This window comes from Sphaerodactylus townsendi, linkage group LG06, assembly GCF_021028975.2.
Source record: "Sphaerodactylus townsendi isolate TG3544 linkage group LG06, MPM_Stown_v2.3, whole genome shotgun sequence".
Lineage (NCBI taxonomy): Eukaryota > Metazoa > Chordata > Lepidosauria > Squamata > Sphaerodactylidae > Sphaerodactylus > Sphaerodactylus townsendi.
The window spans coordinates 105,553,679-105,570,657 of record NC_059430.1 but is presented as its reverse complement, the minus strand read 5'-3'; the positions used below and the strand labels follow the sequence as shown (position 1 = coordinate 105,570,657).

The window sequence follows — 16,979 nt, the reverse complement described above, 5'->3', positions numbered from 1 at the left end:
AGTACACTTCTATAGGAGGAAATAAGCAAAAATAGGCTGGTACCCAGAGTCAGACTGCTGCAAGACAGATCCACAACAGCTAGTAATAGGATACCACAGGTTGACATCTGCAGTTAGGTGGCAGACCTTTCCTCATTCACAGACCTCTTGACCAAAAACATCTGTTTACCAACAACTATGGACACAGAAAAGACACAAACTTAGGAACCCTGCAATAGACCTAGATGCCAGCTTTGTCCCTATAGGTACTCAGGCAATACCACCACAGAGGCTAATAGTATCAGCACGTCATTCAAGGCTCACCCATTTGCACATTATCCAATATGCCATCATGTGGCCACATTGTTCTTCTACTATCTCACACAGAAACAAATCTGTTTGTCCTATGCAGAGAATCAATGAACATGAAGTTAACAACATAGACATGCTGCACTGAGAAACCAGCACGGAAACATTTTAATCTTCCTGAACGTACTGTTGTAGATTTGGAAACCAGAGTTTTACCAAAAAAAACCCAACAATTTTTGACAAAGGCATGTACAACATGGAAGTATTGGAATTCAACTGTGGAAGTGGTCAAAGCAGGTGGATTGTAATCTGGAGAACTGGGTTTGATTCCCCATTCCTCCACCTGAGTGGCAGAAGCTTATCTGGCGAACCAGATATGTTTCCGTACTCCTACATTCCTTCTGGGTGACCATGGGCTAGTCCCAGTTCTTCTGAACTCTCTCAGCCCCACCTACCTCACAAAGCATCTGTTGTGGGGAGAGGAAGGGAAAGGAGCTTGTAAGCCACCTGGAGTCTCGTTACAGGAGAGAAAGGTGGGGTATAAATCCAAACTCCTCCTCCTCTTCTTCTTCTTCCTCCTGCTATCTCTCATATTGGCCTAAACAGAAACTTGGATTTCCTTACGCACTGTAATTGTCAGTCACTCAACCAGACCTACTTCCTAGTAATAGTAATTGGTTCTCTCTTTTTTATGTTATATCATACTACAATCCTTTAATTATGCTGTGTTGAAGCCCACTTCTTCCTTGACTGGTTGTTATCTGTCCTATGTCATGATACTTGGTTTGTCTGTACCTCATGAGAGGCTGGAACCTCAAACACAGGATTCCCAAAGTAGTGCCTATTGACACCTCTTCTGACATTCGCCAAGCATTTTTAGGAAGTGGGTGGGGCCAAGTACTAGTGTTCCCCAGCAAGGTTGGCTGTGCAGATTTTTCAAAATGTTGCTTTGGCAGCAGCTGCCCCTACAGCACAAGGATCTGCACTATTATTTGAGTTAAGCTGTGGTAATAATGTTGTGGCTGGTTCTGCCTTCTGAGGCAGCCATTTTGCAGTGGCCCTTTTGTTGCTGCGCAGATTGTGCTGCACCAGAATTCCAAATGTGCCTACAGTCTCCAGAAAGTTGGGACCCTTCATCTAACTAATCTCGTCCATGTTGTGAGACAGCTAAATCCACACATTGGCTTTCACCGTGACCCACACCAATCTCTTTCTGCTCCAGCTCCTCCTCCAGCAAGGTGTAGTAGTTAAGAGTGGTGGACTCTAATCTGGAGAAGCAGGTTTGATTCCCCACTCCTCCACATCAGCATTGATCTCTTATCAGGTGAGCTGGATTTGTTTCCACTTCTGTGACCTTTCCTTATCAAATATGCACAATTATTTCTTTCCCACAGCATCTGAAGAAGCAAGTTCTGACTCATGAAAACTCATTCCAGAAAAAGTGCTGTTTAGCTTCAAGGTGTCCCTGGACTTCTGTTTTGTTTTGCTAAATGGACTACCATGTCTGTTCTGCTTCCCCCAGCCTGCCCTTCTATCCAGTGGAGCGCAAGACAGAAGCGGCTCCTGTCCTAATGACCACCGATAAAATCCAAAAAGAAAAATCATTGCTCTTGCAATCCCAAATGCTAGACAAATGCTGTTCTGTAGAATAAAAATAAAACAGTACACAACAAGATGAAGGAATATTCTAGCCATTTCAAACACGCTAAATGTCCAGTTTTTAATTGTTAAGAAGGGATGATCCAGTGATCTATATTTTTATGCTGTCTCTTGTTCTGAGTTCTAAATGATATATTTATCATTTATTTAAATTCCTTGCTTTTCTTTATGAGTGCCCCCGGCTCCAAATCTTCAAAATTAACATACTAAAGAGAGACCATTTCATTGTCCAAAGTTACAGTTGTCATCTAAGGCCAATTTAAGCCTTCGATAAGGGAATGGGTCTGGGAGGTCACAGGTTCAAATTTCTAGAATTAGCCACTAATGTACTAGTTGGCCTTAGGCCAGTCACTTACTTTCAGCATCCCCCCCCCCCGCCCCATCTACAAAGAGAGTAGTGACAGCAGCCTACCTTACAGAGCTGTTAAAAGGATTACATGAGAGTTTGAACACCAAAACTATGCTACAAATGTCAAGTATCGCTGGTATCAATTTAACTTAATGGATGAGCACAAGACCACCCACAGAAGGAAGCTTTCTACAAACTTGAGGGGAGTCTCCAGTCCTGTCGAAAAAATGTGTACAGTAACTCCTCCCCCAACAAAACAGCCTCATGTGAACTGAGCATGCTCACTGGTCAGAACAGGTAGTTGAATGCCAAATAGAAAGAAGAAAAGAATGCTCAAACCACTAAGAGCTTACAGTACCTTGAGGACAAGATTTGGGCTAGAGGGGAAATTTCACATTAATTCTCCACAGTTCCTCAATTTAATCATAATTGAAGTAAGCACTCTATGAAAAGATTATAGTGATGTCACATGATTGTATTATTGTTCTCTCCCCCCACCCCCCATACACAAATAATGAAGCAGGGTATGGGATGTGCTACCATGGTAACGGCTGGATTTTTTGGCTATCTTGGGGAGATGCATCCTGTTACTAGAAGTCGATGGTGCTCTTTTACTTTCTCACAATATATAGTTTTGGCATCAGGAATTCTAAGTGCACCCTTAAAATATAAGATGTCATAAATCACAATCACCAACAGGTAAGCTCTGAAAGCCAGGATAGGCTCTACTTCCTACTAAGTGTACATCCTGCAACAAGCCCGGGTTTGCCCTGTGTAATGTGTGAATATACAGAACTGGATAAAGATGTCTTCTGAAAACCCATCTTCTCCTTTTCTGGTTTTACTTTTTACAAGTAACAAATGCAATGAGGAACACATAAAAATATTATTTGTCTGTAGAGAAATATGGTTTGCTTATACTGTCAAGACTTGTTTTTTGGATACAAAAGTAGTCCATTTTGTGTTTGTTTTTGTGTGTCTCTGTGTAAGAAAAATTGGCAAGCTCCTCACAGATTCAGAGACCTTCCTCCCAGTTCCCAGCCATCAGAAGCTAGCCAGGGGCCTTCTCTGTGTTGGCACCCTATCTTTGGAATACCTTCCCCAATGCTGCACACCTAGTGTTCAGATTTATTTAATTGCTCCATTTATCCCTCGCCTTTTTCTCTACTGGAGAAACTTACATCATTATCCTCTCCTCTATTTTATCCTCACAACAACCCTGCAAAGCAGGTTACGCTGACTGTGTGTGACTAGTCCCATATCACCCAGTAAGATTTTGCTCACAGAGGGGATTCGAACACGGGTCCAACGCATAGATTTTCTAGCAAGAGAATCCAAATCAAGACTCTGGTTACTTTGTGTCTTCAGAATTATCAGGCTGAAAAGAGATTGCACTTATGACTTGTCCATTTTCCTAAAAAGCTTTAGTGACATTATGACAGCATCCTGTTTTAATACAATGTTTTTACAAGGTACCAGTAAAACATATCGCTAAGAGGCAGGGGAGAATTGACATATACCAGGATCCCGTCATTTGCACGAAGAAGGGGAAGTACCAAATTAAAGGTGTTCCCACAAAACCAAAAGAGCCTTGTGGTGCCTCAAATCACTTGTTTTCGGAATAAGGCTCCTTCCGCACATGCAGAATAATGTACATTCAATCCACTTTCACATTTGTTTGAAAGTGGATTTTGCTATTCCACACCATAAAATCCAGCGTCAAAGTGCATTGAAAGTGCATTCTTCTGCATGTGCGGAAGGGGCCTAAAGATTAGTAAATCCGCCCTAAATGCACGGCGCCATTTCAAATGGCTTCTGTTTGCGTTTACACACCTACCATTTTTATAAATCCATTTTCTAAAAAGTCCCAGATCCCCGTGCCTGTAACTTGGTTTTAAGGGGAAAGTGGCTCCGCGCTGGGAACGCGGAACTAAAGGCGCGCGCCCAACGGGACAAAAGGAAAGGAAAAGCCGAGCCCACCAACTTCACATGGCACGGCAGCCCTCCAGACGAGGCGCTTCACCTCCCCTAGCCGTTTCCCAACTTTTCGGGGGGCGGACAGCCCTGCCGGGGCGACCTCTTCGGGGCCACTCACCTCTTCCAGCGCCACCACGGCAGCCCTGCACTTTTGCATTTTGGAGGAAAAGCTGGAGGCGGCCGGCGAACTGAGATCCTCCGAAGTCACAGCCACGAACTCCGAGACGCTGATCTGCTCAGGCATGTTGGAGCGCACGTTACCCTGGAGATGGGGAAGAACTGCGGCAGGCAGAGGCAAAAGTCATGCAAAACAAAAGGAAGAAAGAAGGAGCGCATCAAAAGAAGAGGGGATGGGGGGAGAGCAGCAGCAGCAGCAGCAAGCAAAGCCGAAAGAAGTCCAGGAAAACTTGCAAGTTGCGTTGGGCTTAAAGTCCCCCGCGTCTTCTGCCCGGTCTCACATCAGATCCCCTTCGCTGAGACGGCTCGGCTGAAAGAGTGCTCCGAGCACCGCTCTCCGACCTCTTGCAAGTTGCTTTCCCTGCTCGGCTGCAGGAGCTTTCATTGCAATCACGTGGGGAGCAACGTTACACCGCCCCTCCTGGGCCTGCGAGAGCCGAGCTCGGGCCGAGAGCCAGTTGCAGACGGAGCCAACTCTCCGCCCTGGCTGCGCGCCCCAATGGAACCTCCCCGGGAACCTCCCCAGAGCGCGCAAGCACGCCGCAACCGCCCATTGGCCAGGCTAGCCGGCGGAACCGGCCGGGGCTGTGCGGGTTGTCTGCAAAAGAAATCCCGCTGAGTTCAACGGTGCCTGCTACCCAGTAAATACGCTACTTTATCCCAGGTATGGAAGAGAAGCGCCTGGAAAGAAGAAGAGTTTGGATTTGTAACCCCCGTTTTCTCTCCTGTAAGGAGACCCAAAGGGGCTTACAATCTCCTTTCCCTTCCCTCCCCCCAATAAACACCCTGGGAGGTAGGTGAAGCTGAGAGCGCTCCCAAGAACTGTGACTAGGCCAAGGTCATCCAGCTGGCATATGTTGGAGTGCACAAGCTAATCTAGTTCACCAGATAAGCCGCCACAGCTCAAGAGGCAGAGTGGGGAACCAAACCCGGTTCTCCAGATTAGAGTGCACCTGCTCTTAACCACTACACTACTGGTGCTCTCAAGCCTGTGGTCATGCTCTTAAGTGCGTATATGGTTGCAATCCTTAGCATTTTATTAAAAATAACTTTTTAGATGTATCGCTGTAAATGCCTTCAAAAGTACAACGTGGCAGATGAACGTAGGATTTTGTAACTTTTGTGCAGCTCCGTCAAGCCTACTTTTAATTACCCCTCCCCCCAAGTTTGTTCTTGAAAAAGGTAAACATAGACCTCTGTGCCAACACCTGGTCATTACTGGCCCATGGAGTGACGTCACAATATGATGAGAGCCAGTGTGGTATAGTGGTTAAGAGCAGGTGGATTCTTATCTGGAGAACCAGGTTTGATTCCCCACTCCACCTGAGTGGCAGAGGCTTATCTGGTGAACCAGATGTGTTTCCGCACTCCTACATTCCTGCTGGGTGTCCCTGGGCCAGTCACAGTTCTTTGGAACTCTCTCGGCCCCACCTGCCTCACAAGGTGTCTGTTGTGGGGAGAGGAAAGGAAAGGAGCTTGTAAGCCACCTTGAGTCTCCTTACAGGAGAGAAAGGTGGGGTATAAATCCAAATTCCTCCTCCTCCTCATGGGGTGGTTTCCTATTGCCTTCCCCTGCCATCACCACTTTACCCCAGGAAACTGGGTACTCAGTTTACCGACCTTGGAAGGATGGGAGGCTGCGCCTGTGTTTATTGCACATTTTATCTAGGTAGGAGCTTGCTCCACGGAACGCTGCAAGTTATTTCTGAATAAATACGAACAGTGCCAGGCTGCAGGTATGTTTAGGGCAGACACGTTTACCACCATCTTATGCAAGTTTATCCTAAGTAAATCCTAAATTGATATATTGACTATTGTAGCCTTTAACATCGATAACATTGATTTCCCATCCAGAGCCTTAGATACTCAGAGGACCTCTGTGCCTTTAAGAGTTCAACTGCAAGAGGCAGGAACCACAGTATACAAAAATTCGGGCAAGGCAGTATAAAGACAGTATAAGTAAGTACACCTGACCAAACACTTTCTCCTGTGCAAATCTTACAGATGTCGTAAAGGCTTGCACCTGGATCTAGGAGTGTTTATTTTTCCTTCCTCCTTTGTGACACAAAAGGTTACTTCCAGTGATGGAAATTGCTTCTGTGTTTTGCAAGGTTTTGTTTGTTTTTCTGTGTGATCTGCAGCAGCCAATTCTAAAGAGGTCTGCTGAAAAGTAACTGCTATTGTAGTCAGTCGGCTTACTCCTAGGAAAGCATCCTTAGGATTGCAACAGCAAAGTCCTTCCAGTCTCACTCCAGATTACAACAACAATTAGCTGCTAGGCTAGCGTACTGGAGATGTGGGACCAAAGGTTTTAATTTTTCTCTGATTGGTTCCATTTGAACTCTGTCTTTCTTACTGAGATGCAATAACACTACATTTTTGAAAAGTGTAGTCAAAATACTCTTTTCCCTACAGACAATACAGCTGCATTCCCTTTTTAAAATGTCTTCCAGAACAATGCTGTTTTCTGATGTTGTAGGCAGGAGTGGAAAGTCTGTAATTGGGCCACTGGAAGTCAGGAGCAAACAGCCACCCCCTGAAGATTGGCCAACAGGGCAGGAGCAGCTTGACCGGTTGGATTGGCCACTTCCATGGCACTGAAGATCTTCTAGTATGTTAACTCAGCAGCGGCCTCTATTGGTGATTTGTAAGGAGGATAACAGGCAGGGCCTGAGCTGAGTGGCCCCTGCAGTGGTGGCCTTCTACTTATAGACAGGCAAGGCTGTGGAGAAAAAAAAGAATTCCTGTTCCATTAAAAGGAACTTAGTGTGTAGAAATGGGTAGTAGAAACTTTTCATGGGGTGAAGGTAATCATCATCACCTGGTAAATATTATGCTATTACCAGTAAGTCTTTATTAAAGGGACTGGACATTTTTCTCCAGCCTTGTAACAAAGCTGAATGTTGGAAATCCCAAGGATCTGACCAGCCCAGATTATTTCTTTCAAGCATATTTTTCTCTCCCTGCTACAGAAATTCTGGGCTTTCTGCCAAACTATTCAGTGATTCCCCAAAGTCTGTACTGTGACGGGAAGAGAAAGGCAATCTTAAGGCACCTTGAAGATAAGATTATGTCGGAACAAAAATTTGCTAATGTGGAGTGTGCACGTCCCCACCTCCGTGTCTTCAGATGCAAAAATCAAGGAGGCGTATTTTTCCGCTGCAGAAGTGGATTGTGGTCCATCCGTGAAAGACGTGCAATAAAATTCTGTTAGGCTTTAGACTCCTGTTGACTTTGCTGCAATGTAATGCCCCTTCTGGAATGAGGGTCCTGCTGTGAGGTTAGGACTGGCTTCCTTCCCTTCTGACTCCCTCCCCAAGTCTTCTGAGATGGGTTTGCAGAACTGAATATTGCCTCAGTGGGAACTGGATATTCTACAGTCATCAGGAAACTCTTGCAAGGGAAGCTTGGGGAGTGCTGCGCACAGCGCGGCTTGGTCCCCTAGTTCCCTCCCCGTTTGCATGTCTGAGCCTCACCTCTGTCTCCAGCAGTGCTTCGCAAACTGGAGCAAGCTTGAAAGGAAGAAACGCTTCAGAAGGAAACAGACGGGATGCATATCCATAACATGCTTGGCTTCAGTGGAACTCGTCGTGTTTTGTTTTTGTCCAAGATGGATTTTTTCCCCTCCCTTTCTTGCAGATTTCCTGCCAAACCTTCTGTTACCAACCAGTTGCCTCTGCTTTCCCCGTCAACCATCATGTTGCAACCACTGTATGTTATTGCAACAACGTTCAGGAAGCCAAAGCTGGTTCAGGGCTCCTTCACCCACTGGGCGTGCTGCCAGGGAGAGAGTGTGGTAAAGCTAGAGAGGGCCTGAGACATGAAGCTGCCATGTACTATATCATGTACTATATTAGTTGGCCAAGGTCAGCATTGCCTGCTCTGGCTGGCAGCAGGTCTCTGAAGAGAGGCTATTGAGACAGAAAAACAATGGAATCTGAGGCAACTCAATTGCCCATTTTCAGCTGAAAGCTGTCACTGGCTGTGACTATGGTGGGACTGGTGTCATCCTGGGCCTTGGAGCAGCAGTGGCGTAGTGGTTAAGAGCAGGTGCACTCTAATCTGGAGAACCGGGTTTGATTCCCCACTCTGCCACTTGAGCTGTGGAGGCTTATCTGGGGAACCAGATTAGCTTGTGCACTACATTACACGCCAGCTGGGTGACCTTGGGCTAGCCACAGCTCCTCGGAGCTCTCTTAGCCCCACCCACCTCACAGGGTGTTTGTTGTGGGAAAAGGGAGGGAAAGGAGATTGTAAGCCCCTTTGAGTCTCCATACTGGAGAGAAGGCGGGGGGGGGGGGGTATAAATCCAAACTCTTCTTCTTCTTGGCAGCTTAGTGCCTATTCCCCAACATGCTTTTCACTGGAAAATAAGAGTAGAAAGCCAATTCGTCCCCAGACTAGAAGTATCATTGTGATTGAAGCCTGTGACGAATTGCATCTACATTTCTAAGATACACTTTTCTACCTGCTGTTTCCTTTTAAGCAGGCCCATGTATTAAAAGGTCACTCCTAGATGCACACTGCTTGTTCTTTCCCTTCCCAAGCCCTGGTTTAATTGTACCCCTTTCTCCTGTCCGCATTATCGGAGATGATTCATCTAACTCTGTATTCACGGGATCAGCCTGAACGGCTTTTAAGGGTTATGTTGAGCTGAGCTGTTTGTTCCAAACTTGCCTGCCAAGTATGTTCACTTTCCCTCTTCACTCTGCTCTTGAAGCATCCAGGGGATTTCTTTATGTCCTAATTGACTCTGGGTCCTTCCTAACAGCATAGACACAATCTCTTCCAAATGGTTGCGTAAGATTGCCAATAAAAATACACAGGGTGAGGGCCAAGGGCACCTATGTGCCAGGAATGCTCAAGTAAATAAATAAGAAAGGCCTCCCCTCCCACTTTCCGTAAAGACTAAACTCTAGAATGTAAAGTCGTTCCCGACTTAGCACTGAACCACCAAAACCTCATCTCATCTTCAACTGAAGTGGGACAACACTGCAGGGGGGGCATTTTTACCTTTCTCCCCCTTCCCCAGTATGCTCTAAATTGTCTATCTGTGGTTACAGAGAAACATTGAAATGCTGGAGTCTACAAACCCGGTTAATCATATGAGAATTTATGTGGTTAGGGAAAATGACACTAACCATGCTTACTTGGAAGCAAATCCTGTAAGAAATCAATTGTACGTATTTTGTTTCTTTAGAATATTTCTGTTTTGCCTTCTCAGTCCTGCTGTAGGCAGCTTAAAATTAACCCCCCCCCCAATATTATAATACAAACCACATAAGAACTATCCATAAAACAAGGAGACCACTAAAAACCGTTAAGAAAAAAACTCTAATTGAAAAGTCTAGATTAAAAAGTTGTATTTTAATCTGGCTCCTAAAAAAGTAAAGTGTCTGCCAGGCAAGTTTGAAGATTCAAACATTTCGAAGATGAGGTGCCATCACAGAAAATGCCTTGTCTCAAGTCGCCACCCGCTTCACCTCTGAAGATGGGGGCACAGACAGCTGGATGTGAGATGCAGCTCATAACTGGCAAGCCGGATAGTACATACAGTGGAACCTCGGTTTTTGTTGGTAATCTGTCTGAAAAGAATCGATGAAAACCGAAACTGATGAAAACCGAGGCAAACTTTTCCATAGGAATCCATGTAAATCCAATTAATCTGTTCCAGGCACTCCAAAAAACATACCAAAAACACATTTTTGGTGAATAAACCTAGTGTTTAATGCTGAAAACAGTAACAAACAATAACACTAGGACCAGCTTCAGAGCCAGTGGACCAATGTCGCACCAGAAAGCTGTCCAAAGATTTGTCTGAAATGGGGCAAGACATTGACATTAAACAAGTTGCAGACACGGCCTGCAACAGCTTTGTCCGGGTGATTTTTATCCACAAACCCCTGCACCTTACTGCAAATCGATGAAAACTGAGGCAAATCGATGAAAACTGAGACAAATTTTTCACTGAAAAAATCAATGAAAACCAAAACTGATTAAAACAGAAGGCAATGAAAACCGAGGTTCCACTGTACTTGCAGGCATAACAAAAGTTACTTAAGGTCCAGTGCACCGAGAGCTTCTTTTGTCTAAGAAAATGGCCATGCCGTTATTTTTCAGGCAAAAGAGCAGCACCCAATGATTTCCTCCACTCATGTGGAGGGGTAGGGGAATCCAACCCAGTTCTCCCGATTAGAGTCCACCTGCTTTTAACCACTACACCTGCCCTGAGGCTGTAATAAAAGGCAGATAATAAATCTAAATAACTAAACAAACAGTAGTGTCCTGATCTTGATTTCTTCAGATAGGGACCTATGCAGGACAAGATCATAGTCAGCAGATGACCTCCTCTTACAGCAGCCCCTCTTAACCCTTGGCTGAAAGCTGCACGTTGTGTTGCATTCACTTTTGTAGTCTGCCACCAGGAAAGGGCGATGGGTATTCAGGCACTTACAGATGCCATAAGCCAGAGGTGTCCAACTCTGGTGCTTCAGATGTTCATGGACTACAATTCCCATCACTGAGTGTTCCCTCGGCCAACACTCAGTGTTCAGTGTGTCTGGACCACTAGTCTGGCCACACTGTTCCACCAAGAACTTCTGAGCCAGCAAAAGGGTCAGTTGCTGCTGTGTGCCATCTGCTTTCTACCCTGTTTCCTTGGAGCCAAGTTCAGGTCGCTGGACTCTGCTTCATGAACCACTTCAGGATCTGGTGCATCATCACCCCTAGGAATTCCCACAATTCCTCCATTATTCCCAACCTATCCCCTCAACACTGCTTATATCCTAGGACTCTCTGTGTGTTCTGCTGCTTTGGTTATTGTGTGCTTGTGTACTCCCATTATCCCTAAATAAACTTGTTAAACTTTATTTTGCTCTCCTGCGGAATTTCTTGCTAAAGCCGATCTTGGTATATGTAGGCAACAAAGACCCTGAGCTTGCTGGACCTTTTGCTAAACCAAGAATCTTCTGTCGCTAATTCCCCTACTCTAAAAGGGACAGACTGCCACAATTTTGGGTAACACATCATCTGTGCGTCAAATATACATTTTTCTGCAGGAGGGGGCAGAGTGCAACTCTTTCCCACACTCTTTTAATGCTGATCAGAACCAGGCTAGGCCAAAAGGAACCATGGAAAAGTTACAGTCCGCTCCCTGCAATCAAATCTGCCAACATGAAATGGAAGTTCAGCTGAAGGCTTGTACATCGGTTTGGAGGATCCAAGTTTTTCTGGTTTGTGGACTTTGCCAGCCTGCAGACCTCAAACACACACACACACACACCATTTCCCCCTCTCCCTTCTTCCCTGGCCTGAGACCAACAGCATATGCTTCTCTTTCAGAAGTGGTTTGCGGTGGCAGGAGATGACAGGACTTTGGGCAGGGAGAGCGGAGAAACCGTGCTGCTCTCTGCCAGCTGAATGGTGACTCTCATGTCCATCTCAACGGTTGCTGCAGCTTTCGAGCCACAGACTTTGCTCCGACATCCAAAAACCCTAATGGCTCACAGATGGAAATTCCTGTTTGTAGAGACAAGAAGGGGAAAACTGAACTATGGGAAGGTTCAGGCAGGCCGTCTGGATTCCTTGCAGCAAGGGCTTTGCAGCCATTATAGAGCGAAACCCGTCTTCATCATGTTCTTCTGGGAGCAGCAAAACAAAAACTTCAGAAAAATGGAGAGAAGGCAGGGAGGGGGAAGAGACAGCCCGCTCTTTGAGAGAGACTCCTCGGATCTTAGCAGATGAGTTCAATAAAAGCCTTAATATTTGAGGGGGAAATTGGAGGAGGGGCTAAATCTTGCAGCAGCCTGAAGGTCTTTGGCACGCTTTCACAGAGATACGTGCCAATAGTGAGCGAAGCCAGAGGCTGTTCCTATTCAATAGCACTCAAAATGTGCTCTGTCATGTGGGCTTCAGTGCTATGAAATGCACAGCTTCCAGGAAAATCAGGCACGCCTTATGATACATGGAAGTCACGGAGGGATAATCTGGCAAAGAGGCTTGTCAGTTGTGGTTGAGTTAGTCTTTATAGAAAATTCAGAAACGTGTGCCTTGTTGATTTTTTGGTAGTTTATTGTTTCATCCCATGATAGCGGGACTGTTGGCTTGGATAATTAGGTGGTAGAATTAATCCCGGGCACATATAAAGGAGCTCCTTATCCAACAATGATTAGGTAGACCTGCATTTTTGTCAAGCCATCACCCAAAGAGGTAAGAAAGGCTGAGTATGTACCAGCCAAGGGGAAAGCAGTAGATCTATGGGAAGGCACAAGTTCTGCATGCATAAAGCTCAGTTTCTGGCCCATCCAGTTAAGGAGGAGGATGGGAATGACCGTTCTGTGCCTGAAAACATGAAGAGCCACCAACAATCAGACACTCAGCAAGATAAACTAAAGAGTCACTTGTGTGGAGGACAGGAGTCTGAACGGCCCCATGTAAGCCACAAGATTTGTTGCAGTGTGATCGGAATATTCTCAGTCCACATGGTCTAACCCAGGGGTAGGGAACCTGCGGCTCTCCAGATGTTCAGGAACTACAATTCCCATCAGCCTCTGTCAGCATGGCCAATTGGCCATGCTGGTAGAAAGGCTTGATAAGGAGGTGGTCCCCTGGTATCTGGAGAAAACACTCAATCCTGGTCTAACCATTAGACTCTAACAGAAATTGGCTTTTACAAGGCTGCATCCTAAACCAGACAGATGGGTCTTAATTACCAAGAATACTCAGGTGGAGGTCATCTCCCTCTTCGAGGAATAGAGGAGAAAATGCTATAAAACCTTGACATGATGCTAAAGGAAATTAAATTCATTTCATTCACAAGGAATCGTCTGCTTTGGGCTGGATAGCCTTGTGTTGTGTTTGTATTGCTTTCTATACTTGGAACTATCTAGAGCTAAGAGAGAGCTGATAGTATTACTGGTATCTCTTTTTAATAAAACATTAAAAAGTCAGCTGTTTGAGAGTATCTGGATAAAGAACCCTGGTTTTGGTATGTTACTGGAAAAAAGGGCACCTGGCTCAGGGCAAACCCTTTTTTCCTTCACAGTCAACTATTGCCTTCAGTAGTTCAATCTTGTTCAGCAATTTAAATTGACAGCAGCCCACTGTAGAATTCCTAGGGTTTTTTCCTTCCTGCTGTTTTAAGTGTTCACCACAAGGGGGAAGCTTATGCTAACTTCACAAACATGGTTAAAAAAAACCCCACAAACAGAACTGCTTGAAGAGGCTAGAGAACTAGCTCCTAACCAGTGGTGGGATTCAGCAGGTTCGCACCACTTCGGCAGAACCGGTTGTTAAAATGGTGCTTGTAAGCAACTAGTTGTTAAATTATTTTAATCCCACCACTGGAACCGGTTAAATTATTTTAATCCCAACTCTGCTCCTAACCCCTACATGTACAGTGATGTGGTGTTGGAAAGTACTGTCAAGTCTCACATGACCCTGCAGTGGTTGCGAGGCAAGAGATGTCAGAGGTGGTTTGCCGCTGCCTGGATTTCCTTGCGGGTCTCCCATCCACATACTAACCTGGACTGACCTGCTTAGCTTCTGAGGCCTGAAGAGATTAGGCTAGCGTGGGCCATGTGAATCAGGGCATGTACAGAGACATAGGAATACAAATACATACGCTCCTTGGGTGTTCCCTGTATTGGCAAGGAAGTCTGGTAGGGAGCTCCTACTAGAGCCACAGTCCTCCCCTACCCCCAGCACTCTGCCAACACATTGTTTATTTTTCACAGGGGTGCTTCTGAGACAGGATCAAGAAGAGCCACGTGTCGCCAGCACAAGACTCTGCACACTTCTTTTAAGGAACAAAATAGGCATGACAGTGAGACCTTCTCGCCCTACAAGTCCTCATTTACCAAATATAATCCTCAGGTGGCCACTTATGGGCTTTCCTCCCACTTAAGGTAACCTTCCCTGGCATCAGCCAGAGTCCTTTCATACTCTATGACAGTGATGGCGAACCTATGGCACAGGTGCCAGAGGTGGCACTTGGAGCCCTGCTCTGTGAGCCTTGAGCAGCGCGCACCTGGGAAGCTCATCATGTGGAAGTGGAAAATCCACCCCACACATCACTGCCGCACATCTAGGCTGGCCTGGGCCACTGAGCACAACGTGCGGGCACACATCAGTGAGCAGGAGAGACTTCGGCTGGCGAGGCCTGCAGTGCTTGGCAGTGCCTGTGCTCCGGGTGGCTGTTGCCTGAAAGGGGGGCGCAGAGGAGGCAGAGCTGCTAGAGAGGCACAGAGCGGTGCGCACGGGACTTGCTGCAGGCTAGAGCAGGCTGGCCCCTTCTCAAGCGGGTGGGGCAGAGGAAGAGGGAGCCAACCGTTTTTTTCTAAACTAAAACCTCAGCATTCAGGTTAAATTGCCGGGTTGGCACTTTGCGATAAATAAGTGGGCTTTGGGTTGCAATTTGGGCACTCGGTCTCAAAAAGTTTTGCCATTACTGCTCTATGACAAGCCCTGCTGTAGGAAACTGGCTCTCAGAAATGCGGGAACATTATCTGGCTGGCACAATAGTTAGGGAGGCAGGTGAGTGGCTGGGAGACCCAGGTTTGAATCCCCACACTGCCATGAGTGGCCTTGGGCCAGTCATGCGCTCCCAGCCTACCCTACAGCTTTACGGGGAGATGGCTGTGAGGATGAAATGGAGGAGGGGAGAACAATATTGTAAACCACTTTGGTTAAAAGGTAGGGTATCAATAAGTAAGTAGTTAGAAGGTACCGCAAGGTACTTTTTATTTGCTGGGCTTTTCAGTACAGCTGTAGGCATTTGCAGGAGAAGGGAGTTAGTTGGGGGTTTGTTGAACTTCGTATGTTTTGGATTTGGATTTGTAAACCCAAGTAAAAACAGAGTAACTATTTCAATAATTCCAGCATGATTGTTGTAGCATTTGAAAAAAGTGAAGTGTATTTGTGGAGGTGAGCATCTCAGCTCTGTAGTGCTGGTTCAAAGGGCCCGCTCAACATTTTAAAATTATTTTAAATGGGGGTGTAGTAATGCACTGCTGATCCAGCAGCACCGTGGTAGAACGTTGGGACGCCAACGGACCTACGGCCTTGCTACCGTCATACCCCCTTACTCCTCATCCCCATGATCCGCGGGTCATGAACTGCCTGGCTCAATCACGCGCAGGGACAATGGTCTTGCCCCCAGGTGAGGATTAGGCTCAGACGCTTACGCTCCTCTCCGCACGTAGCCAGGTGAGATCATGCATCACATGATGATCTCCCGATCTCCCGCTCTCCCGGAACTCCCCCCGGTCCTCCCTCCTACCGCCCCCAATAGAATAACAATAAAGGTGCCAGGAACGGCAGGCTGGGAACTTCGCTAGAACACGGACCTCCGGTCTCCCGCTGCTGGCGATCTCCACCAGATGTTATCTCAGCGTCTGCGTCTCGTTCTTACGCTGACAGCGTGGAGTGGGCTACAAGCTGGTGCGAAACCCGGGAATCCTCGAACCTCCACCCTGCTCACATTAAGCCTGGGGAAGGGCAGCGATACGAAGTCCGCTGGATGCGGCATCCAGGGACCACCGTTTCGGTATCGCCTGTCCTCTGAATCGGCGCATCCAGAGACACGCGTCCTAGGACACGCATCTCGTCCGGCGGAACACCGGTGAGTATGGGGAGCTTGCAAAAGCAGGGGCTTATATGACAACCAAACACGTTAGACGGGAACTGAAAGCGTTAACGAAATCGCGGCAGGGTCCCGTAAAGAGAAGGGAGCTCGCGCAAATGGGGTGGTTGAGGAGATTGAAGCTCAGTGTCCATGGTACCCAGAGGGGGGGACGTGAATCTTAAGGGACTGGGGAAAACATCGGTAGCACTCTTCGCACAGAGCCTTCGGCGCTGGCGCCCGATATGCAGCTGCTACTGGCGATGGAGACAATGTTTTTTGTAAGCCATCAGCACTGCAGACCCTATGGCTCCCTTTGCTGCTGTAGGCCGCCCTCGCTTTTCGATCTTTCACCTTCAATTTCAACCCCGGAATTTTTCTCTGTATCCCACTTAAATTGGGCGCCTGTCCTCCTTCTGCCCCCCTCGTTCCTTCACCCAATTCAAACTCTCCCGCGGCTCGGCCGCCCCTCCCCCTGCTCCGCCTTCATTTTCCGAAGCCACTGCACCTCCGTCCAGCGCCCGCGCGTAATGCGCGCGGGTTTCTAAAACTCTCGCAGAAGCGTATTAGCCAGCACGATCTGCAGAAGAAAAAAAAACCCTGGCCGAGGAAGACAATGCGAATTCTTGCATTGTGCCCGTCCACTTCACAGATGCACTGAAGGGGAAGGTGGCGTCATTCGGCGAGTTGTCGAGTACCGCCCTTTAAAGCTGGCTAACATCCTCACCTGAAGGCTCCGCCAAAGCAATGCGAGGCGTGGGAGTCACCTAGCCCCTACGTGAGAGGCATGCTGGAGGCCATTGCAAGGAACCACCTAATGGTTCCAGGCGACTGGAAGGAACCACCTTTGCATTATGCTCCTGAGCCCTGCACAGTTTGTGGTCTGGGGAAAGTGAGTTCCGCCATGCA

The 16,979-nt window shown here is 47.0% G+C and overlaps 1 protein-coding gene across 1 annotated transcript in view; it reads right to left on the bottom strand.

Moving 5' to 3' along the window:
* Positions 1-4,926, bottom strand: part of ASAP3 (ArfGAP with SH3 domain, ankyrin repeat and PH domain 3) — a 79,602-nt gene extending 74,676 nt beyond the window's left edge. Inside the window, exon 1 of the mRNA XM_048501822.1 lies at positions 4,392-4,926. Coding sequence (XP_048357779.1) covers positions 4,392-4,517 — 126 coding nt within the window. The 5' untranslated portion in view covers positions 4,518-4,926. The remainder of the gene's footprint in view (positions 1-4,391) is intronic.
* Positions 4,927-16,979: the final 12,053 nt, after the last annotated feature.